This window comes from Sapajus apella, unplaced genomic scaffold (assembly GCF_009761245.1).
Source record: "Sapajus apella isolate SASKATOON/1434 unplaced genomic scaffold, GSC_monkey_1.0 scaffold52, whole genome shotgun sequence".
NCBI lineage: Eukaryota > Metazoa > Chordata > Mammalia > Primates > Cebidae > Sapajus > Sapajus apella.
The window spans coordinates 815,677-826,951 of record NW_022436992.1 but is presented as its reverse complement, the minus strand read 5'-3'; the positions used below and the strand labels follow the sequence as shown (position 1 = coordinate 826,951).

The 11,275-nt window shown below is 47.1% G+C and overlaps 1 protein-coding gene across 1 annotated transcript in view; it reads right to left on the bottom strand.

Annotated features, from left to right (window-relative positions):
• Window positions 1–590: 590 nt before the first annotated feature.
• Window positions 591–11,275, bottom strand: part of HK2 (hexokinase 2) — a 57,145-nt gene continuing 46,460 nt past the window's right edge. The window contains exons 11-18 of the mRNA XM_032243450.1: window positions 10,697–10,845; window positions 10,333–10,452; window positions 6,929–7,024; window positions 5,845–5,944; window positions 5,565–5,748; window positions 4,203–4,358; window positions 2,784–3,017; window positions 591–935 (exon numbers count right to left, since the gene is read on the bottom strand). Coding sequence (XP_032099341.1) covers window positions 791–935; window positions 2,784–3,017; window positions 4,203–4,358; window positions 5,565–5,748; window positions 5,845–5,944; window positions 6,929–7,024; window positions 10,333–10,452; window positions 10,697–10,845 — 1,184 coding nt within the window. The 3' untranslated portion in view covers window positions 591–790. The remainder of the gene's footprint in view (window positions 936–2,783; window positions 3,018–4,202; window positions 4,359–5,564; window positions 5,749–5,844; window positions 5,945–6,928; window positions 7,025–10,332; window positions 10,453–10,696; window positions 10,846–11,275) is intronic.

Below are 11,275 nucleotides of genomic sequence, written 5' to 3'. Positions count from 1 at the left end.
AATAAAATTTCAAAAATAAATTAAAATGAAAATACAGTGTTTCCATTTTTGCAGGAAAATTTTGTAAGATAAACCAAAAACTCCCCCTCCCCCAAAGGTCCATTGCTTATGGATGATGTTTGCGCCCCACTGAGATGCGACGACTAGCCCAACTGCAAGATGCATCAACTCCTGGCTTTGGTGTTGGGATTCCTTGATTCCAGGAATAGTAAATGCTGGAATCCACAGGGCGAATGCTTGTAGATGAGGTTGAAGAGGGGCTGCTCCATGGACATCCATGGATTTCCCTCTTTGTCTCCCTTCTACCCTCCCCACATCTGCCTGTAAGACAATCAGGCTCACATCCTCAGTGGAGACCTCCCAGATCTCTGACAGGAGAATCAGTATCAACATCAGTGCTGGGGGATGCACCTCACTTAGAAATGTCACGTTCTGGCTCCAAGGTGAGGCAACCACATCTTCATTAGTGTCCCCATCCTGTAGAATTATACAGGGACATGGAATTCGGCAAAGGGGATTTCTAAGGGTGAGAATTTTCATGTTTTAAGAGAACCAGTGTTCACATGTGATGCATGTGAACAAATCCTTTCTTGGAACTGTATCTCAGTAGGGCCAAGCTCGGGCACCAAGCTCTATAATGAGGAGATGCAGAGACAAAACCCAGTCCAATGGGGTCCTCTCTGCCAAGGAAAAGCCAAAGGGTCTGTTTCCGACACGAGGGGATGACATATTATAATTTAAAACAGAGAAGAGGGAGAGAAAAAGGAAGTCCCTTCAGATTTCAGGGGTTCTATCGTTGTCCAGCCTCACGGATGCGGCAGGCCACAGCAGTGATGAGCGCCGCCCCCTTCCCACTGCCATCTTCTGACTGCAGGAAAGACACATCACATTTTGGAGCTAGGTCCTTCACTGTCTCATGCATGACTTTGGCAAAGCTGGAAAAGGTGGGAGGAAGACACGGGAAAAATAATCTTAGTCATGATCGGTTTGTGCACTTAGAAATGGAAAGCTAAGAAGCAATGCTGGAAACCCAGAAATAAATAAGAGGAGAAAGATGACAGCTATAATGTATTAAACATTTTCTATATATTAAGTACCAGCAAACTATGGCTTGGAGATACTGGTACTATGCCTAAGTTCCACATCACATCAGCCATTGGGAGAGCTAGGATTCAACTCTGGGACAAATGTCTGAGATCCTGGCAAGTTGTGTTCTTAAAACTAATCAATAAAAAAGAAGTTCAACAAATAACCATGGAAACCACAAGTGTGCCTAACAGAAGAGCACAACTTGTTCACAAACTCTGGAGGGGGAGACCAGGACTCAGGAATGTGATTTTCTACTTTCTAGGTATATTGACTCATATCAGACCCACATATGCTCCAAAATGCCACTGGAAGCAAAAGGAGTGACTTACAGAGTCACTGTTAGGATACCACAGTGATCACAGATCCTTCCTATATAGACCAGATAAAGAGAGAGTCATAATCTGCCCCAACATAGCGGGATCAGGACGCCCTCCCTAACTGCAAAGCTGAGGATGCCACGTCCCAGGGTTGGTGGCTGAGCTTCTGTCCCCCTCCCAATCCTCATCTGGAGCCAAGGCTCTTATTTTTACAATGACACTGATATCCCAAAAAAGAGACTGAGAACTTCTAAAGTTCCTCCCTTTTCATTAACTGTGTAGACTCTGGGAGAGCTCCAACTCCTTGAAATGAACCTAGTAAGAGCAAGTGAAGTTCAATCAAACACTACCCATTCTTCACTCAGCCCTGTGCATACTGCCTGAGCCAGGGCACAGATCTACTCTTTTAACCTTTTGCTAAAAGGCTTCTAGGCTCCCAGGAGAGAGGATTTGGGGCATTTCCAGACTTCAAAATAAATTGTTGAAAACATATGCAAAACAAGGAATAAGAGAGAAGAGAAATGTCAACAAGGGGGAAAACAAGAGAGATGGAGAAAGAGAGGGAAAAGAACAACCAGAGAAGAAAATGTAGCACTCACACACAGAGGGATGACAATCTTTTCCTAAAAAGGGCCAAGCAGTAAATACCTTCAGCTCTGTGGGCTCTGGGGTCAGCTACGACAACTCTGCAGCCAGAGACAATACCTGAGCAAACGAGCATGACTGTGTCCCAGCAAAACTTTACGTACAATAACAGTCTGGCTGTTGCTTGCCAACCGCTGCTCTAGAATGTTGAGAAAAATCTTGCTCCAGAGTTCTAGCATACATTTGCCAGAATGTTCACAGTAGCACTGTTTATAATGGTCAAAATATAGAAATAACCCAAATATCACTTCAATGACAGAAGAAACTGCTATATAATCAAAGGTACACTATACAGCTCTGAAAATTAATGAACTACAACTGTATTCTTCAATAAGGATGCATCTCAACATAAACGCTGTGTGAGAAAAACCAGCCAGAGAAGGGATACCATGTGATTCCATTTATGGCAGTTTCAAAAAAAAGTAAGACTAAACAATATGGATGCAAACCTAGATATATGGGGCAGAAAAGAAAAGCAAGGGACTGATTCAGCACAACACTTACCCCTGGCATGGGAGAGTGAGGACACCATTGTGGAGGGGCTCAGAAGGGAGGTTCCCACAATGAGGGGTGAAACACAGGCCTACTTCTGGCTATTAATATATGTATTATATACACTGTTTGGAATGGCTGATAATTCACTATAAAGTAACAAAGGAAAGAGAGAAAGCAAGGGAAAGAACAAAGAGACAGAAAGAAGGTAAGCAGAGAGGGTTGGGGTCAGTCACTTACTGAGGATGTAGCTTGTAGAGGGTCCCATCCACACCCACTGTCACTTTGAGAGTGTCCAGCCCACGGTTTTCTCGTATCTTGTCCACCACGGCGGCCATGCCTGCGCCACAGAGCTGGGCTGCCCGCCGGGCCACCACAGTGCACACCTCCTTAACGATGATGCTGTCGTCACAGGTGCTCTCGAGGCCCAAGTGTTGCAGGATGGCTCGGACTTGCAGCAGGGCCAGGCAGTCACTGGGGTGGGAGGAAGACAGCAAGCATTCAGTCATGCACCAAAAGGGCTGGTAGCCTACCACACCAGGGCCTGAGTCCTTTATAGGGGAGGCTCTGTGGGGGTCTGGCTCTCCAGGAGCTGGCCCTGCGAGGTAGTTCCCATTCCTAATTTCAGACCAGTGCTCATCCTACTGGACCACATTGACTCTTCTTGAGGGTGACAGGAATTCAAACAGTTCCTCATTCCATTCTCCCTAGTCGAAGCAGAGCATTGCTACTACAAAGTGGATACTCAAAACAAAGGAAATTCACTGTTTATGGCAGCAGTGAGTTACAAAGCTCTTCCATGGCCATTCTCTCGCTGCTGTTCATGGGTCTGCAGGACAGGAATTAACCAAGCAGCATTAGACTCCTGCTTTATTTCTGCCCTGCTGCTCTGGGTGGTCTGAACTGTATTTACATGCTATTTATGAAGCAAGTGTAAATATAGTTGTAGAAAGAAAATAAAATATAGAGAAAACTATTTTAGAAGCCTGGAATCACCTCCTTGAACATAACAAACCTGTAAGCTAGAACATATCTTTGTATTCACTGGTGCAAATGCCTGAGGGGTCTACCCATGTCAGTTGTCTAGTTCCTGTTCTTCTCTGCCCTGAGAGTAATGACACGGCATTAATTTTTAAAGGGCTCTGAACTTCACGGTTCTAATTTGGAGCAGATTTTCCATCATTTGACTGTAGGAGGGAGGCTTTGCTCTAATGAACCACCGTGTGGCATGTATCTGCACTGCTTGACGTTCCAACCCTTACTCAATCCTGGCTGCCTGATTACTACAGCCAGCAGTTAGGAAGGGCTGTCAAGCTGAGTGCAGATGCTTTCATAAGTTATCTTCCTCTGTGCATTTCAGTTTACATGCTATAAGCAGGTATCTTTCTACCTTTGATGTATGGTCTAAAACCCAAAAATATCACTTTGCATGACCTCAGGCCAAGCTTAGCACAAACTTTCATGAAAATGTGCTGTTTGCCCTTAAAATGACAACTGTCTGTAATGTGCTTTTAGTAAACACTATAGATATGAATGTGTTCACCACTCAACTGACCTTTGTATGAGTCATGCCCTGAGCTATGGAAATCTTTCAGTTTGTCTGTTAATGAGTAAAAAGAAGAACATGGCCCCCCGCTACCCTGAGCCCTAAGTTCTCACCTCTCAATCTGAGACAAGAACTTGGTTTCAAAGATGCCCCTTGTCTTGAGCCGCTCTGAGATGCGGCCTCGGAAGAGCAGCCCACGCTTGGTGAAATCGATGAGAATGTTACGGACAATCTCACCCAGGTACATTCCACTGATCATTTTCTCGTACCTGCAATGCGGGTAACATTGATGGAAGTTAAGTAGGAAGGTGGAGGGATGTGTGGAGACGGGAAAGGCCAGCTTAGTCACCCCCCAGTGCATCAGAAGTGGCAGACAGGCAGGATCCCCTGATGGGAAGGAATTGCTACTTGATTCACTTGGGCAGGATCCCTGGTGTCCTTGCATGCTAATCCACAACCTCCAGCAACACTGACCACAGTGCCTGAGGCATGTGGGGCTCCTGGGGAAATAAGCCTTGGAAAGGAACCTGCAGGAAAAGGAACTCATTTCCTTTCCAAGGCTTATTTCGAACCTTCAAGAAGCAACTCAAGAAGGAACACACACCATAGCCCCACCGGACTTCTAGGAACGGGTAGGATGCTGAGTCTTAATCTTTAACCTCCCTAGGCATTCAGCATGCATTCTCTTGGACTTAATCATCATTACTCAAGTAACTACTGCCAGCTGTAGGGCCCCTGTCCTGGCCACTGGAATTAAACATGACTATGCAGTGGCTTGAGGGTCTTTTGGTCCTGAATCCTGCCTTGAAAAAAACTAGGTCCCTAGTTTCAACCAATACCCCATCACTTGGACCAGCCTACTTCCTTCATGAATGTCACCTGCCTGGCCCCCAGAGGCATTTTAGTCTGACTTCTATTCTGGACACGTTTTGCAAGGTGTACTCAGCAGAACTAGGGTGTCTGATTAATCTAGTTAGGAAGCACTACAGACAACATCTTAATGCAAAGTGTGTTAGATCTTAAACTATTGTCTCTCAGCTCAGACCCCGCTCCTCCACCATGTACAGGGCCTTGAGACACTGGGGCTGGCCCCTTGCTCAATTCTGACAACAGGGGGTGCTCGGCACTGGAGGATGGAGGAGGGAGAGGCTTGGTTCCTGTCTGCATCACCCAAGAGATGCTCTTCAGCCTGGCAGCAGCAGGTGCTTCAACTTTCTGTTTCTCCTTAGAGTGCCAGACCTAGGTTCTAGTATTCTCCCACCTGTTCTCCCAAGCTTCAGGGTGGAAGATACTTCTTACATTTACTAACTCAGAACTTTCCAGGTGCATTTGACAAGAATCCCTTTCCAAGGAAACTTCTTTTATTAACATCTCACAAGAATGAGCATCCTGGGAGATGCCACTGTGGAAGCTCTGATCACTTGTTGCCATACAGTTCTGGAATATACTTAACAGGGCCCCAGTTGAGCGCCTACCTCTGCTTGCCAGGGTTGAGTGAAAGCTCATCCACAGCCACATCAAATTCCGTGCGGAAGTCATCTAGGCATCCATTGTCCCCGAAGGCCCCCCATTCCATGTTCACACACATCCGCCCCTCTTCTCCTTCCACCAGTTCCACATTGCGCATCTCCTCCATGTAGCAGGCATTGCTGCCTGTGCCTGCCAATCACAGGACACCAGGGCCTCGCTCAGCACTGTCCCCCCTACACCCAAGGCTGGGCATCCCCATGTGGAAAGGACAGTCTGGGTCCTTACCAACAATGAGGCCAACTTCACAGTGAGGGTCTTCAAAGCCACAGGTCATCATAGTTCCGACTGTATCGTTCACCACAGCAACCACATCCAGGTCAAACTCCTGAGAGGGCAAAAGCAGATGCCCGGTTCACAGGTGAACCCCAATATTCTCCTTTCAGACATGTGCATGGGAGATTTATAGGTATATAAAATATATCTCAGACACCATGGCTGGTTGTTTATTCCATTCAGGTCTGTGCTTAAATGTCGCCTCTTCGGAGACCCTCCCCGGCTGTGCTATTTAACAGTGCCCCTTTCCAGCACACTTTCTCCATCTGCTCTCCTCACCCCACTTCGCTCCTTTTCTTTTTTTTTTAATTCTGTATGGTCTTAAAAGGGGAGGCATGAATAATCTGCCCCTTGTTTAGCATGTAATCAAGAAATAACCATAAAAATGGGCAACCAGCAGCCCTAGGCTGCTCTGCTTATGGAATAGCCATTCTTTTATTCTTTTACTCTTGTGTATGTGTATGTTTCATAGCTCTTTTTTTTTTTTTTTAAGATGGAGTTTCACTCTTGTTGCCCAGGCTGAAGTGCAAAGGCACAATCTTGGCTCACCACAACCTCTGCCTCCCAGGTTCAAGTGATTCTCCTGCTTCAGCCTCCCCAAGAAGCTGGGATTACAGGCAAGCACCATCACGCCTGGCTAATTTTTTGTATTTTTAGTAGAGACGGGGGTTTCTCCATGTTGGTCAGGCTGGTCTCGAACTCCTGACCTCAGGTGATCCACCCGCCTCAGCCTCCCAAAGTGTTGGGATTACAGTCGTGAGCCATCACGCCCAGCCTCATAGCTCTTAATAGCAATTGCCACTAGGTTATGGACTTATTTGTTTATAGAATAAAGCTTTGTTGTGGTCACTCCTGAACCCCCAGTGCTGAGAGCATGGCTTGACACACAGTGCACACTCAATTGCTGAATGATTTGAGTTAATCTTCTTCCCAACCCATGCAGCCACATTTAATGTTGCCCTCACTTTCTGAGCACACAGACCAGGTCAGTTGTCGAGGAGGTGACACATCAGGCCTCGTCCCATGTCTCTCCTACCTCTCGCCGGTGGATCGCTTCCTTCAGCAGGGTCACCACGTCCTCACCCTCGCAGCCAGACGCCTTGAAACCTTTTGTCCACTTGAGGAGGATGCTCTAAAAATCACACACAAGCATGGAGAGGGAAGCATCAGGGAAGGGTTCCCAGGTCAGTTCTGGGGATCTAGCGGTACTTCTAGCTCTCAACCTCACAGGTCAGACACATCCCCTGGAGTCACCAATCATCTCACCCACAAATTAGTCTAAACTGTTCCTAAGGTATTGAGCAGCTACTTGTAGCAGGGACTGGGCTACGAATAGATGATGCATTATATCACTTAATCCTCACAGCACCTTTGTGGAACATCTATCATGTTTACAGCCACTTCACAGGAAACCGAGGTTCTGGAGTAACTTGCTCAAGGCCTACAGCTTGGAAGAAAGAAGCAGGACGCACTCTAAGGCCCGCTGATCCCAGTGAATGGGCTCATAAGCACCATGCAGCTGCCCCCGCTGTGCAACTTCCTATATGCTTGGTTTCCTCACTGGGCAAAGCAGTTTGTTCTGTCCCTATCCTTTACATCAGAAGGGTCGGTGTACGTCTCTTAATTTTCTTTTTTCTTTTTTCAACTGGGAAAGTGTTTTCAACATGGAGAACGTCTCTTAATTTTCAAACTCCAGCATCTGGTGAACAAGTGCTTTGCCCACAGCTGGGTGACTAGGCTTTGCCACCACCCTGAGTTTTTTTAGTGAGGGAAACAACTCCAGGTTCCTCCTCAGCATCCTCAGTGGGCCCCTTGCCTTCAATGTTGTCTTCTGGGAGCAGATGCATGAAGGCTCTGAACCTGGGAGAACCTAGGAGAAATACTTCGGGTTTTATTCCCTGATGCCCTCTCTGCTGCCACAGCCCTCCAGGAAACAAGCCTCAGGGCTTCAGACCCCTTACCCAACAGCTCGGCTTCCATAAATGAGCTGTGTGCTCATAACCCACCCACTTGCAAGATTTCTCCAGGCCTTGCTGAGGGATTCAGGCCTATCAGCTTGCTGTTTCATTCACATCAACCTGGAGGTGCCACACAGTGTTCAGATCCCAGGGGATTCAGAAAAACAAAGCACATGCCGTCAGAGCACTGTCTAACACACCCACGACCAGACCAAGTGTATGCTTATTCTACCCAGCTCTCTACAAGTTAGCTTTGCATCTCTGACAAAATTTTGTGTTTATGGAATGTTCCAATGACATTATTTCAGGTGATCCTTACTGATAAGGCAAGCAGGGGCCCAACAGCTGGGAGGCCTGCCCCAGGCCAGAAGCTGGGAAAGGTCAGGGGGCGGGAACGCGCCTCTGCACTGGTGAGTTTCCCCATCACAGGAGGATCTTGCCAGAGCCCACAGAGAGAAATGACTTCTGCTTTGTTTGCTCTTAATTTTGATGACTCTAGACCTAACACAGTGCTCCTCACAGAAACCTGGAATACAGAATAAAATCTAATACAATGGCCTGGAATCTCACAACTCAGACAGAAACAGGTAGCATGCCTTCCGGTTTCCCAGGTAAATAGATAAATAAATATATAACCTGTTGGCATGAAAAGTTAAGACAGTAACTGCTTGCAAACATTCCGGTAGAAAGTCTAGAAGAGGATATACAATGGAGTGTTATGTTTTTATCATCCCATTAGTTCTAGTTTCCATTTTTCTATATCATAAAGAGATTACCATTTCTAAAAAAAAGTTTGAAAACTTTTAGTCATACCACCAGTATTTTCTCATGTGATTAAAATTTCTTACAAATAACTAGTGACTGATACTAAGCAGTAAGTAGGTCATAATTATTTATCTACTATCTCCCTATTGAACAAGTTTGTTCCTAACATCTTTATTATAATAAGTAATGGTCCATTAAGTAGTACATTAAGTATTAATGCTGGTCTGGTTAACACTAGATGAATGTGAATAGGTGTTGAGAAATACCAGACTAAGCAGAGTTTTTATTGCAGAACTTCGTAAAACCTTAATTATACTAGTGCACATGGGGAATTCTCTCAGATAAGGAGGAGGAGGAGGCATTTACAAAACTCAGTGCAGCCAAGTTGAGGGCCACTGTGGCAGGGGCCCTATGGGAAATGCTGGTCTTTCCACTGGGGTAGGCTTTTCTGTGCTGGCCCAGCTCTTCCTGTCACTTGCTCCGACCTACATGCCCCTCTCCACACTGATCAGCCTGCCCACCTTTCTTTCCCATCAACTCATTCTTCTGACTTGTTCCCAGTCTTCCTGACGTCCCCCAGGTATGTGCTCAGATTAACATCTGTCTCACTCCATGTCCTAGGGGCTTCAGTATCAATCCCACTGGGGCCACATTCCAAACAGCAGCTGTTCCTTTTCTGAGCTTGCTTCATCAGCCCAGCTTATTTGCAAGCATCTAAAGGTAGGAGCCATGCCTGCCTTTTATACCTGGCAGTGACATGCACAACATACTGCACACCTGCAGCGTGCACGTGCGCTTCTACGTAACTGAGACAGACACAACTGCTTTAAAAAAGTCTCCTGACATCCAGTGCCCAGGGCTACCCGCCATCAGCAGATCCAGCACTGCCTACTCAGCTCTCCTCCATTTCTCGGGGCACTCAAGTCCAGAGCATCCGGGATCCTCACGCACCTAATTCATTTATCCAAGGCAAGTTGAAGAAGGGTGAGAAGCAAAGGTGAGACCAGAGAAGAGCCAGCGCAACCAAACAACAGGAGATGGCACGAAAATGCCCTGCGCCCACAACAAGGGCCTCAGGAGCCCCACAGCATAACTGAGAGCACAGGCTCAGGCATCAGGAACCCAGAATCCAAATCAGAGCTTGACCACTCCCAAGCTATTATGACTTGGAGCAAGATACCCAGCACCTCTGCAGGGCTTATTTTCCTTTCTGTAGAATGGGTATTCAAACACCTCTCTTACGTGATTGTTGTGAGGGTAAATGAGATAATGCACATGAGAAGCCTAACATAGAACCTGGCATGAAGTAAGTGCTTAAAAAAAATGCTAATTGTTTCTATACACACACACACACACACACACACACACACACACATATTCAATAGAGATGGGGTCTTGCTATGTTGCCTAGGCTGGTCTTGAAATCCTGGCCTCAAGCAATCCTCCTGCCTCAGCCTCCCAAAGTGCTAAGATTACAGGTATAAGTCACCACACCCAGCCAGTTGTTAACATCATCATCACCCCAAAGGCTGTTACAGCTGAGCTAAGCTACTTAACCTCCACCAGCCTCAACTCATTCATTCCCATCAAGGGGCCCCTCCCACCTGGTCGCTCACGTCCTTCTTTCCTTAGTCTCAGCTCAACTTTCTCCCCTGCTCCATTCCTGACTGGTTTAGAAACAATACCACAGGAGAGCCCTCCAGGAAGGTGCTGTTACCTCATCCAGGCTGTTCTGCTGGCAGGGGAAGGAGAAGGTAAAACCCAGAGGCAGGGACACGCCCTTCATGCCCATATACTCGAGGAAGTCAGCGATGCACTGGACAATGTGGTCAAAGAGCTGCAGGGAGAGGTTAGATGCTGAGGGAGGGGCCCTGGGCAGGGCAGGCTGCCCCCAGCAGGACCTGTGCAAGACCTCAGTGTTTCTTTCCCTCCAGAAGAAATGCAAGCTCAAGCACAAACCTGAATCAAGACCAGGCTGGAGCCCTGGGTCCAGCTAGCCCTCCCCAGGGTCACAGGTGAGCAGAGAAAACACTGTCCTCGAAAGCAAGAGCAATCCCCTCCTGGAGGCACCGCCCACTCACCTCGTCCCCGGTGCCATGCATGACCTCCTGCGGGATAGCGTAGATCTTGTTGTGCATCTCCACTCCACCCCACTTCCCGTTCCGAACACGCACCAGCAGGACCCGGAAGTTTGTTCCTCCAAGGTCCAAGGCCAAGAAGTCCCCTTTCTCTGGAAAATAAGCCCAGGGAGGTGATAAGTTGGGGCAGAACCTGGGGAAGCTGAGACAGTATACTTAAAACTATCCAAATACACCATTTCTGTTCCATCAAATGCCACCTTATATTACATTCAAGAGAAGGAACAGCAGAGTTCAGTTCCCTGAAGAAAATGGAAAGGAATACCTTTAAAATGAGAAAACTCTCCCTTTTTGGACAATTACAGAGTGTCATGTGCCTCACACAGAGTCTCGGTTAAACCCTCAGGCAGGCCCTCGAGGGAGACACTGCATTCCTCTCTCATGGATGATTGGGACCTGGCTGATAGTTTAAATCACTTGCCCAGGGCCATACAACCAGAACTGGGTAGAGCAGGGACCAAATCCCAGTCTCTGTCTCTGAATCCTGCACCTACTGTGTTACACTGGCCTGCTCAACCATTG